This window comes from Gigantopelta aegis, chromosome 6 (assembly GCF_016097555.1).
Source record: "Gigantopelta aegis isolate Gae_Host chromosome 6, Gae_host_genome, whole genome shotgun sequence".
Taxonomy (NCBI): Eukaryota; Metazoa; Mollusca; class Gastropoda; order Neomphalida; family Peltospiridae; genus Gigantopelta; species Gigantopelta aegis.
The window spans coordinates 56246225-56274006 of record NC_054704.1 but is presented as its reverse complement, the minus strand read 5'-3'; the positions used below and the strand labels follow the sequence as shown (position 1 = coordinate 56274006).

Here is a 27782-nt window from a genome sequence, read left to right as displayed (position 1 = left end):
ATTCATTTATTAATAGCACATCAAACTTATGTATTAACATGTCCAAATCAGCTTCAAAATAACAAACACCTTTTTCAAATACACATATATATATATGCCTCTTTCTTTTAAGAATATTGTGATACCATTATATAATCAGTGGCTAGCAACAGTCAAAGCCTTCACAAGTTAACCACGTGTAAAACTTTCCCAATTTGGTCCTGAAAGGAGAACTTTAAGGAGAACTTTCAGTTGTGTAAGATTATGAGTACATATTTTAATGTGTATCACTTACTATTGTCTGGAAGTAAAAACAATAAGGCAGAATTCAACTGTAAACTGAATAACAAAAACGATAACAATTTGCGTATTAGTTTTCAAAATAAATGTTGTTTTACAAAAAACATGTTAAAATAGAGCAACATATATTTGTTACAAACATACTGCATACACTATACAGTAAAAAAGTTATCTAACACAGCACTAAATTAACAAAAATAAACAAACAAGAAACATAATAAAACATTACAGATGGTTTTGTATAATATGCTGAAATGACAGAGATAAAAATTGCTGATCTAAAACTTCAGTGGTTTTCAAAAAGGTAAAACAATTATTTGACATCATGGAGGGACATAAATTTACAAGTGGTAGAAAAAGAACCTAACAAGGGGCAATAACTCTCGAATCTGATATCTTTCCCATTTGTCCTTAAGCATGTATCCCAGATAGAACCAGTCATCGTTGCTGTATGTGGTGTACGTCTGGATCTCCACGCGAGGCTGGAAGTTAAAACTGGGTAGATACATGATGTAAATGACCTGCTGGTCCGTGCTCATCAGCTTCTGCCCAATCAGCTTCTTCACGGCAGACATGTAGTCCTTCGTGTACAGATAGAGCACCTCCGGTCGACCCATGAACATGGCTCCAGAAACCCACACAAGATTCTTGAAGATGCAGTCACGTGGTACCAAGGACGGGTCAAATTCGTGTACCTCGCTGTAGGCGATTTTGTTTTCATTCCAGTCCGGTGGGATCTGCATTAAAAAAGAGTGCTTCTCATGTGCGACGGCCCTAAACAGACCTATATCGAGCCAGCTGATATATTTGGTTGCGTAGAGCTTTTCTCGGATGACTCGGTTCATTAGTTCGAACTTGGCGTGCATGACACAGGAATAGTTCTCATTGATGGTGTTTGGCTGATGGGCTGGGTAGTCTTTCTGTCGAAAAATCTCACTGATGTTTGGTACTAGTGAGAATGCCCATAATTCCGTCTTCTCAACTTTCATGATTTTGGTCCGATTTGGAGGATACCTGCTTCTCAGTTTTCTGAAAACATCCAGCACATTGTCTTGGTCAGAAAAAATGATTAATGGATTGTCTAACCTGCCAAAAATACTCATCCATCTATGATAAACACTTGGAGTTCTTGGGCCAGAAATGCCCTTTGCAAATGCTCCAATGTTAAAGTAAGCTGTCACCACGGTTACCTCAGTGGAAAGAGCAGAGATCTCTGAAAACCTGTGAATGTCTATTAATACTGGGTCTTTTAACCACATCATACTGGATATCTGAAAGAAAACAAATCTACGTGCAGAGTACACCAAACATCTTTATGCATTTTTATAAACCCAATGGTCAGTGATGAGAGGAGAAAATATCACCATGTCAGAAAGCTGTCATTTCACTGGGTAAGTGGGTACAGCGTTTGCCTAACGTGCTTACGTCGTAGGATCGAACCACCTCAGTGGACACATTCTCTGAGTGGTTTTTTCCTGTCCCAACCAATGCCCCACAACTGATATATCAAAGGCTGTGGTATGTGTTGTCCTGTCTGTGGTAAAGTACATATATAAGATCGCTTACTGCTAATGAAAAATGTAGTAGGTTTCCTCTAAGACTATGAGTCAAAAATACCAAATGTTTGACATCCAACACAGGCATTGAAATAAGCATTGTGTCGGGTATCCCATTTACAGGTTACCACAAAATATAGCCTGGTAACCTATAGGTTACCACATTGGTATGAGAAACGAAATCTGGAAGTAAATTTATCTAGTGGGCGCTGTTTAAACACAGATTGCCAAAATTGCTTACACGAAAATCGGTGCAATTTTGTACGAGAAAACGAAACGTGGAAGTAAATTCATCTAGTGCACGCTGCTGAAATGTGGAATGATTATATTTGCTTGCAATTGCAGAAGTGCGCGCGAACATCGATGCAATTCCTTACGAGAAAATGAAACGCGAACGTCTGGAATGCATTGCCTGATTTAAGTTCGGAAACGAAACTACCGATAACCTGAACGACCGTTCTCAACTTATTTCGATGCCTGCAACAGCCAGTGATGAATTAACTCAATGTGCTCTAATGGTATCGTTAAACAAAACAAATTTTAACTTTAACTCACTGGATAACTTTATGCATTTCTACCCAATGGCCATAAAGTGTAAAAGATTACAGCACAATTTAGCAAAACGTCTATATCCTTCATTCTTTATGCTGTTCTCAGTGGTTAAGCCATATGTTTTAAGGTACATTCCACCAGAGTGTTTTTTCAACTGCTCAATGGACAGCTGTTTGGCCACAACATCGGCTTCGCTTTGATTAACCATAATTAACGCTTGTCCTGGGCAGGATGTTTTAGGCCATATTTTTAAGGACCACACAGATATAGAGAGGAAACCTGCTGTCGCCACTTCATGGGCTACTCTTTTCGATTAGCAGCAAGGGATTCAATTGATTAAGACACAAACATTTACATGTAGTTACAATGTTAATTTCTTCACATAATTCACTAAAGTCTATTCTCTTCAATTTATTGGTTATCTAATTTTAGTTTTACAATCCTCTTCATTGCTTTTGCTGATGACATTTTAAAAACTATTTCAACAGCTTGTAACTCATCTGACTTCTGTACTTGGGTCTTTCAGCTATACACATAATCCACTTTTGTTGTTCTCTTTGATATAAGTACATGTACTACAATTAAACATAAAAATAAAAAAGCTCATCTATGAATTAACAATTCAGTAATACACAAGAGTATGGTGTGTCTAGTTGTACATGGACGACGATTAGTTGTGGTTCAGATTTACAATCTATGCTTGTAAAAGAAGTGCACTTCACTGTGTTATTATTATGGCATCTGGGGGACAGTAATATTATAAGCATTATGACTAATTAATTATCAAATTACCTCTGTTGGTCGTTTATTCATAAAATAGGTAATACATGTACATGTACATTAAAAACAATTGTATTTGTAAAAGGCTGGTCAGTAAATAGTATAATGAATGAATAATTAAAGAATGATTAGTTACCTCAGTCGGTCGTTCATTCCAGGTGTTGGGGTTCATCCGCTTCATGCCATCTGTTAATGAAAGAAGACTGACAATGTTTCAAAGTTTGTGTCATCACTATGATTTTATCACATTACTGTCATACAAAAAATAAAAACAACATTCATATTTATCACAATACTGTCATATTTATAAACAATAAAGACAACATTCTTGTTTTATAATATTACTGTCATACAAACAATAAAAACAACATTCTAGTTTTATCACATTACTGTCATACAATCAAGACAAAATTTTGTTTTATTACATTACTGTCATACAATCAATAAAGACAACATTCTTGTTTTGTCACATTACTGTCATACAATCAATAATGACTAGTGCTGCAACGATAAACCAGTATACCGCGATAATTGATCAGCTCGATACGAACCGCGATACAGTTTTTCGTATCGCGATTTTTATACGCTATTTTTTTTCCTTGTATCTTATTTAACTTGAAATAGGCAAACAAACAAACAAACAAAACCACATCATTTTATTAATTGGTGATGACAGGAAGTGTAAGAATCACGCCAAGCGTAGTCGGCTTACTTGTTGGCATACTTGTTGGCATACGGCTATCATATTCAAAGAAATAAACCAACAAATGAGAATCACACTTCGCTGTTTTTCATTGAACTCGGAATACTTTGGCCGATCGTTCAAAATACCTGGCTAATAACCTCGGCTCTTTTTCGGTGGATCTGCCGAAACATTGCGACTCAATACGTACATTTCTGTGTCAAGCGAGCAGAAACGGAAAAGCCTGATAGTAAGGATTTCCGAATGTGACAATTTATAAATAGTTTGACACCGCCACACCGGTGTTCTAGTAGACTAGTATTGTGTTAAAAAAATAAAAATATGGCCTAAAACATTTAGCCTGACAGCTGAAACTTATAAAGCTAGATCATTAAACAGTTATGCCTTCTGTTTTCCTTAAAAAACCCAACCCATAAATATTAAATTTAAATAATATCAACTATATTGCAATACATATTGCAATACAGATTCTTATATCGCAATATATCGCAATACGGTTTTGACCGTATCGTTGCACCCCTAATAAAGACAACATTCTTGTTTTATCACATTACTGCCATGCAATCAATAAAGACAAAGTTCTTGTTTTATTACAATACTGTCATACAAACATTTAAAAACAATATTTTTATCTTATATCTAAAAGTCACATTTTGGCTTCCTTTTGTTTGTGTTTTAAGATTTGTATTAATTATCAATATGATTTTATCACATTGCTGTCATACAATCAATAAAAACAAGAATTTTGTTTTATTCAAATGTCACATTTTGGCACCCTTGTTTGTATTTTTAAGGTTGTGAACTACTCTTTTTTTATCACATTATTGTAATTTTTAAAACATTTTCATTGACATCCTTGTTCGTGTTTAAGTTTGTTACTACTATTATTTTATCAGGTTTATGTTCAAGGCATATAAAGCCCCGGTCATATTGTCAAGGATCGTCTGACCGGATCCACGACGGATGAAAACCTCATGGATGACCCCGGATAGTGGTCTATCCGCAGTCCCCTTCGGATGCACCACGGTTTTACTACGGTTTTCGACGAATAAACCAAGGATTATTAAGGATAGAGGTTAGTTGACAATGGGGAGTGCTACAGGTCGCTACGTGTCACTATGGGTTGCTACGGATTGCTAAAGATCAGTACAGTTTAGTACGAACCACAACGGATTGTCACAAATGATGTTGGATCATATCTGTGGCTAACCCGGCGTCCTGATCCTCGACTTGTGACTGGGGCTTGAGGCCAGGGATTACTACGATTAAGTATGGATAAGTACATACAAGTACTACTACTATTGATCAGGGATTTAATATAGACAACTATGGACCACAACGGATTGTCACGAATGATGCTGGATCGTATCCGTGGCTAACCCGGTGTCATGATCCTTGGCAGTGTGACCGGGAATTAAACATACTTAAAATATGTTATGTTGAGTGCATCATTAAATAAAACCTTTCTTTCATTTCTGCTTCTTTTTTATAACCAGACTCTGAATATTCCATAAGAAATAAACCCTTGGAAAGTTTATTTTCTTTAATGACACCACTAGAGCACATTGATTTATTAATCATCGGCTATTGGATGTCAAACATTTCGTAATTTTGACATATAGTATTAGAGAGATGCGTTAAATTTTTCCGTTAGTAGCAAGACATCTTTCATATGCATCATCCCACACAGGCCATACCACGGCCTTTGATATACCAGTTGTGGTGCACTGGCCTGAACGAGAAATAGCCCAATGGGTTCACCGATAGGGATCAATCCGAGACAGACCAAATATCAAAACCCTTGGAACACACTGTTTTATGAACATGTAGCAGCTCATTTGTATTCAGTTAGTCAGAAGCATAGCATTTTGTTTACATTAATATTATAAGGCGAAAATAAAAATTAAGTTTGTTTGTCCAAACCCAACCGACCCTCGAAAATCGGCCTGTGTCAAAATTGGTTTTGACCTCTTTTCGGGAAAAAAACACAAAAAAAAAACATTTAAAAAAAAAAAAAAAAAAATTCAGTTTTGGTGTAAACTAGTATAATACTGAGCTGTTGTTGATATGTGTTGAAGATACCTTTTGAAACTCTATATACATGTATTTAACCAAACATTAGTAACGTTAAATTTGATTTGTTAGAAATGAGAAATTTGTGTAAATTGCTATTAATAGTAACAAGAGAGTCAGTGCCACAAGATGTCACGATACAAGTTGGTTAAACATGCTCTTGTAAGAAAATGTCATTCAGTGTCAAAATTACGTCAAGCCAGTTCATGGAGATGGATTTGTGGTGGGTATACATTTATCAGCATGAATGTACAATGTATGTTTGGGGAGAATTAAAAACTGATATCAATAAGTGTGAAATATATGATCCACAAATGTTCAAAACTATTAATATTAATACATGACCGAATAAAATGTTTCATATATGTATGCAGCAATTATGTGCAAATGATTTATTACATTCTTGCAAAAATAAGTATGGAGCCAAAACAATAAAAAAACAAATCCCAACCTACATGTACCTACAACAATATTTTCGAGGATGGCCTAATACGCGACATACAGGTAGCTCCACGTGTATATGGCATATACTTTATCTGCAAGTACTTACAAAATATGGCATAAAGCACATAGATGAACCCAAACGTCAGAGCAACCTTTTTACAAATACTCTGCCACATCGAGTCACCTCCCTTAGACATGTTAGCCTGGAAATAAAAGACAACAATTCAATTAAACCTATTCAACAAAATATACACTATATGTTTACATGTAAAAGGCATCCAGTTGTAGGTCCCCTATTCAACAAAATATACACTATATGTTTACATGTAAAATGCATCCAGTTGTAGGTCCCCTATTCAACAAATTGTTGAAAAATAAAAAATGACATGTGGATATTCTAAATACATAAATATTAATTTGTGTCTCCCTTCACAGAGTAACTCAAAGTATGAATTTCTATACAGCCACAGCTGTGTGCATAATAATAGTTAAATTTATAGCTGTTGCATCTGCCCATGCATTTATTATTTTTGCAGGCACATTTCACAAGTTCATAGTACATTTATGACAGCATATTCATAATCTCTCACCCAGCCCCCAAAGTGTGGCAGATACTATTTCAGAACTTGCAAACAATATGTGTATGGATGCCCTGACTCCAAGTATGTGTTCAATTTTATAATTTCCAAAAGCAAATATCTATTTTCTTGTCTGGTTTACTTTTTGCACTGATGACGTGCATTAATGTATATTATGAGAGATGAGATGGAGCTCAGTGGTATAGCACTCACTTGATTTTTTATTGGTCTGGGATTGATCCCCATCTGTGGACCCATTGGCTATATCTTGTTTCAGCCAGTGCTCCACAACTGGTGTAACAAAGGCTGTGATATGTACTATTCTGTCTGTGGGATGGAATATAAAAATTCCTTGCTGCTAAATAAAAGTGAGAAGACAATGAAGTGGACACAGCGGGTTTTTGCTCTAATAATCTCTGACGTTCTTAACCCTATTTCTGACACTATAAAACAGTAATTGAAATGTGTCAAGTATGTTGTTAAATGTTTTTTTAAATATTTGTTTTTGTACAACGTACACCACTATAAGAAACCTCTTTAATATATCCACGCTGTCATCAGCTGGTTTGGAGAAACAGATAGTGCTGAAGATTGATGTGACGATTTCAGAAGCCTGCCACACTTTTAATAATCCTTAGAACCTATCTGGAAATAAGAGGAAGGGTCTAGTTTGTGCAAGATGAAACCTGCTTCCATCTAATGGCACACACTTAACAACAAAGGATCTTTTATATAAGTTTCTATAGACTAACCACGACACCACAGATCCCTTCATACATTTATCATGTAGCACTGGTTAGGACAGGAAAGCATGGACCCTGTCATCACTCAAAGCAACATCAATACAATGGACAGAACTCTAATTGAATGTCTGTCAATGACTAACTTTTACTCAGATTTCACGTTCATGAAGAAAACATGCTGTGGTTATGGCCAGAACATCCATGTCTGTACCTTGAAACAGGATGTTGTGGTGACTCTGCTGATAGCAAAGATCAACATGCAATAGTATTCTTGAGTTCATGGTGCAACACTTCATTAGGTTGTGAGAAATAGCTCAGCTTCTACTGGGTTGAAAGGTTCCAAAATGCATGCTAGCAAAGTAGAAAAGACCTGTTCAGTGGTTTTGAGCCATTACGCGATGCTTTACGCAGGACTTTCTCTTGCGTAGTATAACTTTAGGTTTTCTGGTTTGTAAATTTTCCAAGCAGCCAATATATCTTACTACACATTGCATTTGCATTACAATTTAAGTTAGATTGCATAAGGTATACATGTATCTGGTGCAATTCTCCCACCCTCATCCCCTAATGCTTTCAGAACATCATCATGTCCTATCATTTTGGGTCCAGCATGGGTGAAGGTTAGGGTCTTTGATCTGCCAGTTAGCATGGTGTTCTGATGGACAAAGTGTAAGAATTATTGCCACATTAATTAATCATCGGCTATTGAATGTCAAACATTTGGTAATTTTGACGTATATATAGTTTTAGACAAACCCGCTACATTTCAGGGGTTCTAATTTTCCACACTGACCCAAACCCTCCACTCACCCTGTGCTGTCTTATTTACAGCAGGCCATTTTTGTTGTCAGCAGGACATATTTGTTTTGGCCTATAGGTTTAAAAAATAACAACAGACCATAGTTTACTTCCTATTTCGAGCACTGCGTCTGTCATTTTAAATTCCTCCAACAATTACTTTTGTAATGTGGGATTTTTCATACCCTCCCCCATATAACATTTTGTATGATTACGACCACCCATTTCTTTCCCGTTAAGAATTATGTTTACATTCAATACCCCAATGCCATTTTCCCTATAATTTAACCAATATTATTAGGGGCCGTCCATAATTTTTAACATTTTCACGAGCGTACAAACCGTACACTTTTGACCACCGCCTCCCCACTCTAAAAGTGTACATCCCCAAATGAAAAATGTTGATCGACATTTTTCAATTTAAAAAAAAGTGTACGCTGGCCCCTTAACCCCCCCCCCCCCCCCCCCCCCCCCGCGTATGGTTTGTACGCCATAAAGTTTGTGAAAATGTTGAAAATTATGGACGACTCCTTAGTTTAGACTGGATCCTAAACAATCTGATTAAAATTAGCTCTACTGGTATATACCAGTAGATCTAACAGCATTGCGTGGACTCCCATGTCCAGGTGACATTTCATCTATAAATAAGAATTTAAATATCGAACAATCACACTTCACCTTTTATAGTGTTATTTGGGAGCATACAAATTCTAAAAATGGGGTTGTGAGCCCAGTTTGAAGTGCCTTTTTTGTCGACCTGAAAACATTGTCTCTGAGCATTTTTATTTCAAAATTTTCGAAGAAGCATGCCCCCTCCCTCCTCCCTACAGACCTCACCCCTTTCAGGAGTAAATGCATTTGTTGACAAATTCAAATTGCCTGTTTAAGGAACACCCCCCCCCCCAACCTTTACAAAATCCAGGATCCGACCCTGATTATTGACCAACACACCCTCTCTAATTCATCCCATAATAGCTCCTGCCCCCTAGAGTGTGACATGTATATCTAATGAACAGACCCAAAGATTTTTCTTACATTACCAAACATCTGAAAGCAACTACATGAAAGTTTCATTCCATCAGTATTTCAACGGCTTGCGGTGAACTCGTATGGAAAACTTACTCGTAGGGGGGGGAAATGCAGTGAACTCGTATGGAAATCCACAAGTGAACTCATATGGAAGACTTACTCGTATGGGGGAAAATGCAGTGAACTCGTATGGAAATTACAAACTGATATATCCAATACTGTATAGCAACTTGTGTGTAGTTTTTATGACATCAGAATACGTTATAGATCAAATATATATGTTACTTTCAATGTTACCTATAATGATAGTTATTCACGTTGACGAATGTGTTATACATACATTTATTTATTTTATATCAAGCTATATTATCCATACTATACCATATCATACCGGTGACATTGGATGCTTGTTGTTTTCTATTGATTTGAAATTACACGGGTGACACGAACATAGGTGACTGCCGTTGACGCATAAACTGCGGTTGACACGCAAATAGTTGACCGATGGTGACATAAATAAGAATCATGTATACAAAACAAGTGTCAAGATACACATTTAAGAGAAATATCAAAGTATATCTGCATATCCATACATCCCCATATGAGTTTTGTTTACATACGAGTTCATTTTCCATATGAGTTTTCCATTCATACGAGTTAGTTTCCATACGAGTTCACCGCATCCCATTTCAACAGACTATGGGTGGAAAGATTTCCACCTGTTACCACCTCAAAACCGGATATACATATTTACAAAATAGACAACTGCGACATTTGACCATTTTACTTTTACTAGCCATCGGGCATGCAATAGCAGATATTTACTAGCCCAACATTAAATATATCTAGCCATGGGCGTGGGGCTACCATAATCTAGAAGACCTGGGGTATAACGGTTGATAGAAATACATTAAGTGGTGTTGAAATGATTTGGAACTGACATCATTAACCTACATAGTTGTCTCTGGGTAACAAGTTCTAACATGTAAGACCAATTATCAGATACTAGCTGGGGGGGGGGGGGGGGGGGGACCCTCCAACCCATGCCTGCTCAAGCAAATTGTCTTCTTTTTTTCTCTCAATATAGGCCTATTATATATTATCAGAGGATGTATGACTCGATCCCCAGTTATAAACTTCGCTCACCAGTCTGACCCCCACAGTATGTGACTATGTTCGACTGCGGGGTCATTCAATAGTTGTTTACTTAACTACAACACTTCAACTTTCAAGTTCTACCGGCCTCGGTGGCGCAGTGGTTAAGCCATTGGACTACAGGCTGGTAGGTACAGGGTTCGCAGCCCGGTACCGGCTCCCACCCAGAGCGAGTTCTTAAGGGCTCAATGGGTAGGTGTACGGCCACTACACCCTCTTCTCTCTCACTAACTAACTCACTGTCCTGGACAGACAGCCCAGATAGCTGAGGTGTGTGCCCAGGACAGCGTGCTTGAACCTTAATTGGATATAAGCACGAAAATAAGTTGAAATAAAATGAAATGAAATGTTGTCTGTATGAAAGGTCCCTTGCTGCTAATAGAAAAAAAAGAGAAAAAAAAGAGAAAAAAGAAAAGAAAAGCTCATGGCATGATGTCGGCGAGTTTTCTCATTCATCATTTGCTAAGCCATATAACCCCCATTAGAATGAGTTGCATGCGTCATTACAAAACCCAGTTCTTCTTTCCTTCAGTTAGGTCTCGCATGGTTTCCTTTGGACAGTGGAGTCACCAAAGGAAGACGAACAAGATATGATTGGAAACTGTGTGCTCATTGTACTCCGTCAGCGTATAGAGTCTGTCGGGCAACATCCTTGTTTATACAAAGTAGGTTAGCAGCACGCCTGTGACGAAGACAGATATTTGAAAAGGGGTGTGTGAACGGTAATTGGGCAAAGCCTTAAAGGAAGGGACAATTAAGGCATTTGGCCTGGTATGCATATTCAACGATATATAACGCACATTATTATTTAATATCAACAAGTATAATCGTATAGTTAATTAATAAAACGCTTAAATGTGACGGCTATTATATATAACGGGCGCAGCCATTTTGTACCATCACAGTGAATACGCCCTCTGGCGAGCTGGTGGTTACGTAATACCTAACATGTCACGTCAGGAATTAGTCTTCGAACTGAAGAAACAAAACATACCTGATTTTTGCGGATGCATCGCAATGTTCTGTAATAATATCTATCCCAGTAAGCCGGCAACAAGTACATATATTATTTTTCGATACAAAATAAGCCACCATTGTGAAAGTGTTTAAATAACTATTATGTTTTGTACATAAATTATACCCACGTACTGAAATAATAATCGGAGTGTGTTCTTGGTTAATTGGTCTTTTCTTTCGGTGGCCTGTACCTGTGGTTCCTAATTGGCAGGTGTATATTTAGACGGTCCCCAGACACTGTGTCTAAACCAACTAAAAAGACGTGCCTCTTTCATTAAGATCACAGGGTATTGTGTGTTAACCGCACGGACACCCCTCTAATCGTAATCGATCAGCCGTCTTGCTTTATTATTGTAAGTAATTCTGTAAAACCCTTGATTAAGTAGACTTTCCCATCTAAAATCACAAAACTGACCAATTACGTAGTCCCAAAGAAAAGAAAATTATCACTTGGGTATCGTGACTGGTCGTTTTTGCTCGAACGTAGCATACCAATAGGCTTAATAATATGCATTTTTTTCTTTGGATTTTTAAAAAAAGAAAAATACTATAACTTCATTTTGTTCTATTGATGCAAATTGAAATATATTTAGTTAAATAGTTTATTATAGTATCAAGTCATTTATGTTGTTTTACAAGTCAGGTTGATAAAAACGAAGCGCCTTGTCGTAAATTAGAGCGTTTGTTTACACTGCTTAAGAGGAGTTCGACACCATTGTAAACATACATTATAAAAGCATTTATTTTCACTCCAAAATTGGGAACATTTCCGTCTCAGTTTTTTGCTATAAGACCGCATCTGGCTGAAGTACCGGTCCGAACAGGTGGTTCATTAACCAATTCACTCCGGCTGTCTCCTGCGCTATATAGCCATATCTCAAAAGGTCAATGCACAATATTACACAACAACATGGACAAAATACAGCCAGAAGGTTTACCATTAAACATACATATTGTTTTAATTCTTCACCATTTCCTAGAAATGAATATATGAACCATAACGTGTGTCACAATTAGGAACTATAGTGGACCGTGATCAATGAACTCTCACCCGGAAGTGATCTGTGTAGTGAGACCTTAGCAGGAATAATCATATGTTTTAATTAACTCTAAAATTACGCGTTTTTCATTTGTTAAAGTGTCAGTATGTGTTGGTGGTCCGGATATGCATCTTTCCAACACATAAGGCTCTTATTTGAGTTTACCCTACCTTTAAAATGTCGACAGTACATGACAAATATACAGATGGAAAGAAGTAAGGGAACACGTCAAATTGTAGACCAAATTTAATTCACAACTAGCGTAGTAATATCTGTATTTCATACCAAGTTGTAATATGGGATTGAATGTCTGTAGTATTGAATATGCTGCCTATATGTTCCCAGTCAACTTCTGACAGTATGAATTGATTTTTAATGCAGTCATTATTTCTTGTTGCTATCTGTATGATCCTATATTTATTTCCATTAGTATACTATTGGCACATTTTGTATTTTTACATCGTTTTAGATGAAGTGACGGTCTGTTTATCACGACTTATTTAGAACATAACAGAAGTACTGTATAGTATTACCTATAGAAAAGGATAAAATGGGAATGTATATTGTAATGTTGTTGTGACCCCCCCCCCCCCCAAATAAAAAAATAAAAATAAAAATAAAAAATGGGGAAAAATATGTATATACGCATAAACACACACACACACACACACACACACACACACACACACACACACATTGATGTCTGGATAGCTCAGATTGCATCATGCAATTTGCGGGCGATTCGGTGCCACAGGTTCGAGTCCCAGCAAAGGCATGGGACAATTTGTGAGGCCAGAAAGGATTTAATTACCCCTTGCGCCAGTGCGTTAATATCTAGGTATGTAACAGTCATGTATCTAAACGTGCTATGGCGACACTACAGAATGTATGAATGCATTCATAATAATAAAACATAAAATGCTTAATACAGCGACTTTACATTGAAAGCTATCCAGCGTTCTGGAAAAAAAGTCATGTACTAGTTGATTTTAATATAAGGATATTCCTTTTGAAAAGACACGGCACCATTCATTCATTTGAATATCGAGTAATGGCTGACTGGAATTAAAGTTGTGTATGCAGTTTACAAAGACACGTTGTATTAACTTTGAGATGATATAATAAAGAGATTATTACCCTTCTGTGTTTCGGTATCGTCAATATATATTAGGAGTAAAAATAATGTATTATGCCAGTGGCTCACATAATACAACTTTTATTCCTAATATATGATATGGACGATATGGAGAGAGAGAGAGAGAGAGAGAGAGAGAGAGAGAGAGAGAGAGAGAGAGAGAGAGTGTGTGTGTGTGTGTGTGTGTGTGAGAGAGAGAGAGAGAGAGAGAGAGAGAGAGAGAGAGAGAGAGAGAGAGAGAGAGAGAGAGAGAGAGAGAGAGAGAGAGAGAGACAGACAGACAGACAGACAGACAGACAGACAAAGAAGGGAGATATCACACACATATACCAGTGATCAAAACATATTTTTGTGAAAGAAGAACCGAGGTATCATCATGTGGGATGCTAGACAAGTACGTCTTATAAGTGAAAGTCAACATTAATGTATCGCCATAACTGGGACATAGCTAAATATTCACACGCAAACACATGTACATAACCAGATACACATAATGGCACGCATGAACACACAAACATACATGCATGCATGCTTGCATCCATCCATCCATCCGAGACAGGACGTAGCCCAGTGGTAAATAGTTCGCCTGATACGCGGTCTGTCTAGGATCGATCCCCGTCGGTGGACCCATTGGACTATTTATCGTTCCAGCCAGTGCGCCACGAGTTGTATATCAAAGACTGTGGTATGTGCTATCCAGTATATGGGATAGTGCATACAAAAGATCCCTTGCTACTAATGTGGGGAAAATGTAGCGGGTTTCCTCTCTAAAAATCTAGCCGATGATTAATAAATCAATTAATATGTTCTTGTGGTGTCGTTAAACAAAACAAACTTTAAACCATCCATCGATCCATCCATATGTACGTACGTAACTACGTACCAACGACCCACCTACCTGCCTACATCCATTCATCCATACATACATGCATATACATAGATAGTAGATACACGCACAAACATACATGTACATACAAAGTATATACATATTTACACAGCATATTTCATACTATTTCATATGATATGCCATTCATGAATCACTGATTGAAATAGGAAAACTCAATAGCTTCACCCAGATAATCGACCCTTCATTGTAGTCCATTTCAAACGAACGGATTACAACTGAGCGAAACTCCCACTCGTTTGGGCAGGCACAGCTTCAAAATGTCCACATGTCTTTAAATGGTGTAACCAGAGCCCCACGTCTGGTATATCAAAATATTTTGTATTTGCCGTCCTTTCTTTAGGAAAGTGCATATAAAAGACCCTTAGCTGCTAATGGCAAAATGTGACAGGTTTCCTCTCAAGACTACATGTAAGAATTGCCAATTGTTTGACACCCAATAGCCGATTATTAATTCATTAATGTGCTTTAGAGGTGTCGTTAAACAAAAAACAATTTGAACGATTTAAGCAAATGTAACAAAAGTATATGGCATCTCTTGGCCCAAGAAGATGTCCCAAGGACATCTTGGGCCGAGCACTGCCCAAGATGGGACATTTTGGGCTTCAACATGCCCCTCCATATTCGATGCATATCAGCAAAGCTACATAAGGATCACGATATCTGCCTACAGATACAGACGTAGTTGCCTTAGCTATTGCAACAGTGGGTGTACTTGAGAGATGTGAACAGTGGGTGGCTTTTAGTACAGTGTATACATACCTGTTCACCTCATCCCGACCAAATTGGTAGGGCAAATGGAATGGGGATTAGTTCTTCTCCAATTTGAGAAAGGAAAAATGTGGCGGCCTATATTTATATGATGGATGAATGTCATAGTTTTGTTGATATATTGCATATAGTGTTTTTAACCACAAACGTTAACGTTGTTGCTTATGGGATTTTATATGGTATAGTATAACCTATAACGGTATCCCAGTCGCCTATCTTGATGGAAAGCCTCGAGTTCGAAAGTCGATCGATCGAGATAATAAGTCGATCGATCGAGATAGTAAGTCGATCGATCGAGATAATAAGTTGATCGATCGAGATAGTAAGTTGATCGATCGAGATATTAAATCGATCGATCGAGAAAAATAATTTGATGTGATGCCTTAAGATTTACTACCAATAATATTTTTGATTCACAATTATTGGGGGGGGGGGGGGGGGGCGTGCCTGTATATGTCGAAATTACCACGTTTGACATCCAATAGCCGATGATTAATAAATCAGTGTACTCTAGTGATGTCGTTAAACAAAACAAAACAATATAGCTAGCCGGCATAAGACATCAAATAATAGGAAATGAATATTAATTTTGTTTCACAACACCTAAGCACATTATTAAACTACGGCTACTTGGTGTCTGACCTATTTCGGCATTTGGTCGCGAGAATGAGTCAACCCGCTTCCGCCATATAGGCTGATCCCGCCGAATAAGGGAGCTGTTATAAGTACGTTTCTTTTAGACAAGGAGGTACATACCAAGATCTCCCATGTACAAAAGTTTCTTTTGTTTAACGAGACCACTAGAGCACATTGATTTATTAATCATCGGCTATTGGATGTCAAACATTTGATCATTTTGACATGTAGTCTTTGAGAGGAAACCCGCTCCATTTATTTTTCTTTAGCAGCAAGGGATCTTTTATATGCGCCATCCCACATGCAGGGTAGCACACACCACGGCCTTTGGTATCCTAGTCGTGGTGCACTGGCTGGAACGAGAAATTCTATGTACAAATGGTGGGTCACTGATTAAGTCCGAAAATAATCCCTCGTTCACTGAGGACATTCTGTCCTAGGCGAGCGCACTACCACTGAACTACATCTTGCCCCTCCCCCTATCCAACACATCGTAGATACAATAATAACGCATCATACATTTATATATACATGTACCTGTATCCAACGTAAAGTGTCCACTGTCAATATTCTCTGCACTAATGTCGATGAACTGGACAAAATGACGACGAAGCCTAACTAGACAGTATATTGGACGTCCAACATCTGTGTTGTGTGGAAATTGCCAAACGTAACATGTCGCCTGTGTGTCATGACCCATAAAACCTATTGCTATGTAAAGAACATACCCGTAAAGGGATCTACCGGCTATGGGTTGAAATCTGACACTTCAGATGGTAGACCTGTACTCGTATGTATCTGTACCCAGTATGTGATCCAATACTAGTGTGTCAAGTACCCCCTTGTGGTTTAATACAGTATCGGAGGGTGTGTGGTGGTGGTGGTGGTGGTGGTGGTGGTGGGGGGGGGGGGGGCACTAGTAAAACTAAACACTACAGGGGCCGGGTTTTTTTTACACACCCATTGGTGAGAACACCAAGCGTTATTTTTGGTTACACATGGTTATTAACACATGTACGTGTGTTAACAATTTCAAGACATACGACTGGCTGCTCCTAGGTGATGATTAGGTCACCAATGCCATACATCCAATGAAAAACTACACGATGGACATCGATTAGACTGTGACGTATAGTTAACCTGACATTCATGTGTCTGTGACGCGTTAGTCAGCTACAAGTGCAAAGGCTGTAAATAACATTTAGTCGAAAAAGATGTTGAAATTTTCTTAAAGGGACATTCCTGAGTTTGCTGCAATTTTTAAGATGTTATCGACTAATAGAGACTGTTTAACGATTGTAATTTCATATTAAATATATTTTTCTGCATAAAATATTAGTGGCTGTATATTAAACGTGTTTCTGATCGTTCTAATATTTGTACTAGGTTAAATTTTATTTTGTTTCCTAAAATATATGTTTTTTCGTACGTACGAAATTATTTGAAGACAAAATCCAGTTTGGGCTTTTTACAAATATTAAGACGACCAGAAACACATTGAATATACAGACACTGATATTCTAAACAATAAAATATATTTAATAGGCAAGTTTAATCGTAGAAATATTTTATTATTCGGAAAAATCTTACACTGCAGCAAACTCAGGAATATCCCTTTAAAGCTGCAGTCCCTGTAATATTTTTATTATTTAAGCATTTAGAATGGATGATTCAGTTCTGTTTGGTGCATAAAAGGCCACCACATCGCTATAGTTTCGCAATGCTCGCTTATCTACATTATCTAGGTCAACTACAAACGCAATGGCCAACTTTGTTTTTCTTCATTTAGCGGGACGCCAGTAGAACTGAGACTTTACGTGACTTGCGCAGACGCTGAGCTTCTCACGTGATTTTGAACAAATTTAACTGTCTTGATTGAGGGGTCGTCTCATATCTCCAAAACATATTTATATCCATAGAGGTATGGTACACCTTTCCAGAGGTCGGTGGGGGATTTGCCATGTGTTGAGCGAAGTTTACATGGGGCCATTCTCCACCAGAAAATATATTTTAAAAATTTTTTAAGCTTGGGCAGGTAAGGGTTTCGACCTTCAATACCCTCCCCCTGCACATGCACCCGATTCCTCTCTAAGATTATATGTCAAAATTACCAACTGTTTGACATCCAATGATTATTAAATCAATATGCTCTAACACTGATGTCGTTAAAGTTACATTCTCTGGTTACCATAGTACAACATCATGTACAAATGTGAAATACAAGCTCAAATCAACTTTTAAAAAAGTCGTGTGTGTTCGCTATGGACGGATATCGTCAAACGTATACAGAATTACCAAATGTTTAACATCCAACAACCGATGGTTAATAAATCAGTGTGCTCTAGTGGTGTCGTTAAACAAAACAAACTTCTCTTCTACCGTCATGTGTCAATGTGTTCAGTCAAGCGTAACCTATCATTAACTTCACGTGTAACTGACTCATCACCGACCTGCCCAAAATAGTAACACAGCTGACCAGTCCATAAACTGATAATACCATTAAGAATACGATGCAGTCAGTCATAACATTTTAAATCAACAATTAAAGTGTAAAACCTGTAATAAAGGTGAACTATGTGTTTATTAATATACAGATATTAATATAGTGCATTCATAATATAACAATCGTACAATAATATATTATTATTATTATTATTATTATTATTATTATTATTATTATAAATTATAAAAAGCTACCCCTGGTTACATTTTAAAATTTATTATTGCATACGTATACGTGGCTGTATTAGAAGGTTGGCAATTTCAGGCTCTTTTTTTATCGAGTGGTCCTACTGAATATGGAATTATTTCGAAAGTACAAGGACTGTAACTTTTATATTTCACACCCATTATTTTATGGAGCCCATTAGGCTCAAAGGTCATACCATGTTAAAATAGCGACAGTAAAAGTAAAGTAAAGTTTGTTTTATTTAACGACGCCGCTAGAGCACATTGATTTTTTATTTTATCATCGGCTATTGGACGTCAAACATATGGTCATTCTGACACTGTTTTTAGAGGAAACCCGCTGTCGCCACATAGGCTACTCTTTTTACGCCAGGCAGCAAGGGATCTTTTATTTGCGCTTCCCACAGGCAGGATAGCACAAACCATGGCCTTTGTTGAACCAGTTATGGATCACTGGTCGGTGCAAGTGGTTTACACCTACCCATTGAGCCTTGCGGAGCACTCACTCAGGGTTTGGAGTCGGTATCTCGATTAAAAATCCCATGCCTCGACTGGGATCCGAACCCAGTACCTACCAGCCTGTAGACCGATGGCCTGCCACGACGCCACCGAGGCCGGTAAATAGCGACAGATTCAAAATTGTAAGTAAGAAAAGTGTTTATATATTTTTTTTAAATGTATCCATGGGCATGCATTTATATTATATATTATGTTTGTAAGTTTGAGCATGTAATAACCTATTTTTAAAGGCATCATTCTTTTCATTATTATACATGTTTATTCAAACACGAAAGTGTACCACCATCGCACATTTAAACTATTGAAAATGACGTTCAAAGCTGAATTAGCTAAATTTGCATAAATTATTAGGATGACTTGCTTTTGCATATTACCGCAGAGTAGATGCTGGTTTACCAGGCCCAACAGGGGCGGATCTAGGGTTTTGAAAATGGGAAGGGGTCACAACATTGTAAAACGAGGACGTTTGAGTTTGCTGAAGGGGAATCATTCGAGCTACTCCAAAAAGTTATATTTTGCTTTTTGTTTTAAGTCATTAAAAATGGTACTTCAACGCAATGTAGCATTATAATTTTTAACACTGTATTATGATGATGATGATGATGGCGATGACAACAATAATAATAAAGGTAATGCGTTTTGATAACATTCTTGATTGATGTTCGTTAATATTTTACTGAATAAAATTAAAATTAAAATTGTCAAATTAAATATTATTAAGAGAAATGAGTTCGTTCAAGTATGATTTTGAGCACGTATAAATAGATTGTTAACTGAACTTTTTAAAGTGATTTTGTACATGCATGCATATACATTATGTTTTCTTTTTTAAAATTCAGGAACTGAAGATTGAAATGAATTGCAACAGGAACATCTGCTCGAGAGACAGGACTATACGACTGCAATAATGTGTCCAACTACAAAGTTAATAATTACAGCATCCCTAGCCTGAGTTACATCTAATGGAAGTTGTCACGGGGATTCTATAATACCCGTAACTGAATAAAACACGATTGTCCAAATATCTCTCCTAACTGTATATCTATTAGATATCTCTGTAACGGGCAGTATATACCCGCGTTGGCTCGTCTAGGTATGATCAGAGATACGATCTTATATAAAGTATATATTATTATAGCACGTTTAGTTCACTAGAAAACACAACAAAAACACAATACACTTTGGAATCTGTATTAACCTACGCTGACAAATGTACTGCCGCAGTAGTTAATTAATAACAACAATAATAACAACCCAGAACTGATCACTTAATTAGTTAATCTCTAGGTGTCTAGTTTACACAATATGCTAATCACTTCACCGTGACACAACACCCACACGTGTGATAATTGAGAAACGCTAACACACACGTGCGATAATGGAGAAACGCTTCCAGGGGAACTTAATTAATAAAGGAATTACAACACTATTCCTAACTGGTTAATTTTTAATTAACCCTTACTACTCGTTCAGTAGCGTGTGATAATTGAGAAACGCTGCCAGGGGAACTTAATTAATAAAGGAATTACAACACTATTCCTAACTGGTTAATTTTTAATTAACCCTTACTACTCGTTCAGTAACCTTGTAACACAGAATTAATACTGGTACCTATATAAGACAATAACCTACAGTTTACCAAGGTCTTCTAGGATGACTGGCTAAGCTTTATATTACCAAATACTCGTATAAATATAGAACAGTAAGACTACGGTTTACTTCGTCAGATGACCGAAGACACTGTCTAAAGAATATTGGTATAATACAGTATTAAAATATTTAAAAGTCACATCAATCACATCAAGGTTATACAACAGAGCAGAAATAATATATTTACCAAAGTCCAAACGGACACCGTTCCCCCGGGATACCTTCCTATGGTTCTCCTAGATACCTCTAAACCCTAGCTATTTATTCAAAACTCTCAGAGACAGCGAATATCGCCTGGGGGTACAACGCGGTACCTCACCTATCATCTGATATTCCACCTTTCCCAGAGTCGGTATATTTTTCTCTGATCGTCAGATTGGCTGTCGCCATCGTCGCCAAATCACGGTTGTAAAAACCGCACTCGCGGAGGTATTACGTAACTACTCGCCACATGGCTCCGCAACTGGGCTGGGTGTGTATTAGAAGTACAGCTCGATGACCGTCGCGCAAAGGTATTACGTAACAAGTTGCCCATCTGGCTAAGTGCATTTGGAACTGCACACGGTCCTCTAAAACAATTAATATCGCCACAGGCGAAAAGAAATTAAGAGCATGTACCGTCACAGAAGTGTACATATCGTGGAAGTGTAGGCCTTTTTGCCTAAACACGTGACATCGACTGAGTAATTATTTAAACAGTGACTTGCTATGTCCACTGTGTTGCCATCAGACGTTACCTGAGCTTCATCACATAACGGTGAGCGTGAATTCCTGTAAATACATACTAGTATACCGATGTATCTGTTGTCCACCATGAAGAAACAGTCCTATGGAATCTTTGTTTATTTCTGTCTAGCCCTTCTGGCTTTACTTCTGTTTCAAGTTTACTTCTGCCGTTATAAGTACCAACCGAGAAACCCATACCTCATTGAATCGATGTCCAACCAGTCTTCAATGCTGTATGGGAGTCTGACCAAGAATGTTCTCAAATCGAGTCTTGTAGCGGACAAACCTGTTGTTGTGGTTCATTACCTGTGGTGTCGCAAAGGACATTTCAAGTTCAAGCATTTTATAAGTATCTTAAGCATCTTCAAAACGATCCGTCCAGACAAGATCGTCTTCCACTACTCAGAGCTACCAGTTATGGACGACCAAGGCTTCGTGACTTGGTTTGACGATATTCAGCGAGATATCCCCTCTCTTGTCCTTAAATACGTCTCTAACAAACGCATTTTGCGTTCATAGATATTTTGAGTCGTCACATTTTGATCTCGGTGACTATCACAACCCCACTGGAATATTCATATCTGACGATATTGCAGTGAGTGGGTTTACGAGAGAATCGTACTACGGGTATGAGAATCGTGATAAATGTTTTGGCAATTCTTCAAGCCACGAAGGATATACGTGTTATCCAAATGATTTGAAAATGATGTTTCTTTTTCCAGCATCCGAACCAGCTGTGGTGTCAGAATTGATTAGAACTCTTGTTATAAACTGTCCGACTCTTCGTGACTACAACATCCAGTCTGGCAGCCAGAGTCTCGGGTGTGTTCAGGTTACAGATCGGATATTTCCGCGAGACATATGGCGGCCAAATGATCGGTTCTCTTCCTTTGCTAGATTGCTGGTGTATGGCTCCGAGGAGCCAGTTGTTCCCAAACCTAGCAACACTGACCGCATTCCGCTGCATGCACATATTCTTCACTTTGAGAAAGGTGGCACGATTGGATACACGGCCTACGCCAGTATTCTGAGTTCTATCCACGTGGCAGGGATGAAACACGTCTTTCTGCACGCAGACGAGGAGCCCACAGGATCCACGTGGGAGGACCTGCAGCGATACAACGTCACATTCGTCCCCGTCCGCTTCCTGGGCGAGTGGCACTCTGAGCACGCGGACCTCATGTACTGGCTGTATATCCTGATGCACTACGGAGGCGTTCTCTTCAGGTCCAATACCGTGTGGAGAAAACCCATACCTCCACTACTGCTATCATTCAGCACCTTGACTACTCTCAGAAGGTCCGTCTATCGCATCATCAACCCGTCCACGGATCTCAATTTATTAATGTCACGGAAACATGCTCCCTACATCCAGACGCTGCTGGCGGAGTTGCGGCAAACCCCTGCGAAACACAGACGATACAAAATAGAGGACATAGCATATCGCATGTATCAGACTGTCCCAGCATCTGTTGACGTGGAACCAAATCTGATCCAGCACGTCAAGTGCAAGGAACTAGCGTGCCAGGCTACAACCGATGCTTAATTTGAATAACCGTTCATAATATTTAAATGTCAGTAATATTATAGGCAGAGTTCCGCGATAGGTGACATACTTAAGTAATGCCTCAGCCAGACTACTATGTTGACTGCAGATCATGCTTATAAAACGTTGACGTCCTAACTGAAGACATTAAGACATCAACAAAGTGTACAGTAGCTGTCAAATTACGTGCTGCTGGCTTACACTATGCTGCGCCACGCCTACGCTATAGTCTGCATCCGGCATAAGACTTGCAGGAATTACGTGACTTGAGTTACTCACTGACTAAACTGTGTACGTTCTACTGAAGCTAACATATGCAGGCCTCTAAGGACTGAAAAGTTGTATAACCGATTTAAGCCAATTTTAAGGATTGCGACAAATAAAATCATTTGACACATTAAAAAATAATAATTGCGTAACCCGTTATGTCTAATTAAACAATGTTCTAAATTTAAAGTGGAACGAAAAATAACTAACGGGAAATATATAGCAATTTTCAGATGCTACATTTTATACAAGAAGCAGTAGCTAAAATGTCTGAAGTCCTCTCTCTCTCCCCCCCCCCCCCCCCCCCCCCCATTTTGGGAAAATATTGGAAAAAAGTGAAACTTAACCACTACATATATGTAGCGAATTGAATAAGAATTTTTCGAAAGAAATAAAATTTTATTTTATTTTCAACTATTTTGTTAGGCTATTCTGTAGGCAGACTTTCTTGCGACTCCGCCTTGATGTAGCGTTGATAAATCTGCTGAACTATAGGAAGATGTCTTAAGTAGTAAAGATGCTAGATTCAGGTTGTAAGTAAGCATGTACATATGTGTATGCTTATCATAAAGTTGTAGGCCCGTTGGAATGATATGTACAGTGGGTAGAGGGCAATAAACAGTTTATATACACACACAACGTACACACACACACACACACACACACACACACACTACAACACATAAATAGTAAGACAAAAAAAGAGAGTAAAAATATAAAAAATACATGTTGACTTTAAGTTACAGTTCACGCGGGCCTGTAGATAGATCACATTTACATAGATACATACGAGTAGATTGATTTTGTCAATAGAGATTACTAGTATATAAATGGAGCTATCTCTCTCTCTCTCTCTCTCTCTCTCTCTCTCTCTCTCTCTCTCTCTCTCTCTCTCTCTCTCTCTCTCTCTCTCTCTCTCTCTCTCTGCGTACATGCGTCTGCCTGTCTGTGTTTCATATCACATCTTGCCTTTTTCTTTGATAACAATTTGATGTATGCTATAAGCATAACGTTTTATTACATATAAATTGTTTTTAAATATTACGTGTTTTATTGTTTGTCACCTATAATTAATACATAAAACGTGTTCTCGTCGAAAATGTTTATTAATATTGAATTACACTGGAAATAGCTTAATTTAATATATATATAATATCAAACGAGCCCCCGTCATAGTCCATTCCTTGATGTAGTGAGGAGGCTTGTATTTCTCAGTGACCCATAGAGCTATGCCAGCAGAAGCTTTGGCTTCTGTTAGGGACACCCAAGCTGGACTGGTCAATGGGTAGAGGCTAGACTGATATGGACAAAGGGTGAGGTAACCCTAACAGAAACCACGAGTGCTGAAGTCAGAGGTACTGGGCCGCACGGCGCACTGTAATAGGCCACAATACCATGCATCAATAGCTATTATGACTACATACTAAACGAGTTTACCTGCCATACCATTTTTATGAAATGAGTGAACATGTTTGGTATCTAACGAATTTCATAAACATGGTATGACAGGCAAGCTAGTTCAGTATTTTATTTTATTACAAACCAACTGCAAACAAGCCGCAACGCAGATGTAAGCAGATGCCGGGACCTACTACTATACACGTTAGTTTCCTGCGAATTGTGTCAGCAAGTGATCTACGTCACGCTAATATTACACTAGTTAGATATTGAGCGATTATTATGTAATGAGCAATATCTTACACAGGTGTGTAATAAATAGTATGCATTGCTGCTAATCAGACGGAATAGCGACTGTGTTGCAAGTGGCTGTTTTCTGTAATTGTTGGATTATCTTGACCTAAATGTAATAAAAACCATATTGTGTGTTATGTTAGCTCGCTGTGCTAAACAATTCTGTCGTCTTTATGCATTAATTACCAGCAAAACATTAACCCTTAGTATTATTTTATTAATGGCTGGCATTTTACTTGGTCTGAGAAGGTGAGATATAAAGGAAATCACCGCTTGAAAGGTTCGTGCATCTCTGATCGTTTTACCGGCCTCGGTGGCGTCATGGTTAGGCCATCGGTCTACAGGCTGGTAGGTACTGGGGTTCGGATCTCAGTCGAGGCATGGGATTTTTAATCCAGATACCGATTCCAAACCCCGAGTGAGTCCTCCGCAAGGCTCAATGGGTAGGTGTAAACCCCTTGCACCGACCAGTGATCCATAACTGGTTCAACAAAGGCCATGGTTTGTGCTATCCTGCCTGTGGGAAGCACAAATTAATGATCCCTTGCTACTAATCGGAAAGAGTAACCCATGTAGTGGCGATAGCGGGTTTCCTCTCAAAATCTGTGTGGTCCTTAACCATATGTCTGACGCCATATAACCGTAAATAAAATGTGTTGAGTGCGTCGTTAAATAAAACAATTCTTTGTCTTTCTCTGGTCGTTTTGGTAGAATAAGTGAAGACAACTCGTAAATGTGTTTAATGAACCATTTCGTTAACAGAGGTTATCTCCCCTTTGACATCGTGTTCGAATTTTATTTTAAATGCAGGCCGATACAAATACCCTGTTGAACAGACAGATAACTGATTGACGGACGTACAAAGTGTACACACACACACGCACGCACGCACGCACAGCCTATCAATATATATATATAATGAAGTGCCCTTATTACTCTATTTTAGGTTCATAAACGTCGAGCTTGATTTACATGTAGGCTGAAAAGAACGAAATGTTTTTATTTGACGCTTTCAACACATTTTAATTAGTTATATGACTTCGAACATACGTTTAAGGACCACATAGATAGAGTGGAAACCAACTGTCACCACACCGTTGACCATTAGTTTCGATTAGCAGCATGGGATATTTTATATGCGCCATTTCACAACGCCCTTTGTTATATGTAGGTTGGAGATTAATGTTCACTTTTTACTGTCATAACAAGGCTAAAATATGTTATTACAAACTGGTCCAGTGTGCTATATGCACTTTCCCTCAGACAGGACAGCATATACCACGGCCTTTGATATACTTGTGAAGAACTGGTTAGGACGTGGGAAAATTATTTTAAAACTATGAAGTTAGTCCACTGAGGGGGTTCGATCCTCCGACCCATGCACCTCGGATGCGTAAGCAGATCTCGCCGCGTAAACAATCAAGGCGAGTGATTAATTGCTCCCCTGGCATTGATTATGGAGAGATATTTAAGATATTACCATAATGATACCGTATACATTGACATGCTAAGAGAAGCTACATATGACTCTCCTTGGACTATTCTTAGGAGAGTGATGGAGAGCGAGAGTGATAGCTCCTCTTACACGGCGAGGTCAGCGTAAAGCTAGATTCATACTTCACCGCCGACTCTTGTTGACTCGCCCAGTCCTGCTTTGATGAGACCTAATCCTCATTTTGCAGTGAAGTAAGTGTGGTTTTAACACAGTTCATATTATATTTCGGTGCGCGTTCGTTCAATGCTTTTTTGTTTACAGTGCGTCGACCTAATAAAACATATAATTGCGTTTCGCGCGAGGTCGGCAATCAATGTATGAATTGACCTTAAGTCAACTATGGAGATTCTTTTAAGTGCATGGAACTATGAACTAACGATATGCCATACCTTCACTGAATGAGAATATCAGAAAACATCAATACACATTTGTAGATTGTACTGGAACTTTATGTTGTTATGCTTTAGTGTTTCAAACACTACCTCCAAACACTGACAATGCCATAATATAATCTACAAAAAGTGAAAAAAGAACGAGAAAAATAAATATTTCACTTTGTATTGACCTACGTTTTTTTAAATTCCAAAACGAATCCTCTTTTGAAATGTTCTTAATAATATATGTATATAGAAAAAAGAAAATGCGTGCTTTAATTATTTTTTTAGCAATAAATTGTTTAGATATGTAATGGAAACTCGACTTTTAAATTGAAGTCATTGTGGGGGTTTTAATGAACACTACTTTAACATGGAAATGGGGAGGGGGGGGGGGGGGTTATAGGCAAAATTAATACTTCCCAAGGCAAACGACCATAGTGAAATCGAACAATGAATTATATGTACTAATAAAATTACCTCCTATGCCGTAAATTACAATATATGAATCTAGTAACATCTAAAGAATAATCGCATGGTGTCCTTAATTTGACCTTCGAAATGTGGGACAACTGTTCAGCTTCATGAAAAACATTAAGATGATTAGTCTCCCCCACCCCCACCCCCACTCG

The 27782-nt window shown here is 38.1% G+C and overlaps 2 protein-coding genes across 3 annotated transcripts in view; one reads left to right on the top strand and one right to left on the bottom strand.

Moving 5' to 3' along the window:
• Positions 1–23417, top strand: part of LOC121375070 — a 37606-nt gene extending 14189 nt beyond the window's left edge. Inside the window, exon 3 of the mRNA XM_041502296.1 lies at positions 23349–23417. The gene's annotated coding sequence lies outside the window, so the exon portion shown is untranslated. The remainder of the gene's footprint in view (positions 1–23348) is intronic.
• LOC121375071 lies at positions 71–27281 on the bottom strand. 2 transcript variants are annotated; one of them, XM_041502299.1, is made up of 4 exons: positions 27166–27281; positions 6494–6590; positions 3304–3353; positions 71–1550 (listed from the first exon to the last, which is right to left on the bottom strand). In XM_041502299.1, the coding sequence occupies exons 2-4, from the start codon at positions 6582–6584 to the stop codon at positions 621–623; spliced, it is 1071 nt and encodes a 356-aa protein (XP_041358233.1). In that variant the 5' UTR covers positions 6585–6590; positions 27166–27281; the 3' UTR covers positions 71–620. The 2 variants fall into 2 exon arrangements, with proteins under 2 accessions (XP_041358233.1, XP_041358232.1); XM_041502298.1 differs by lacking the exon at positions 27166–27281 and adding an exon at positions 16731–16871.
• Positions 27282–27782: the final 501 nt, after the last annotated feature.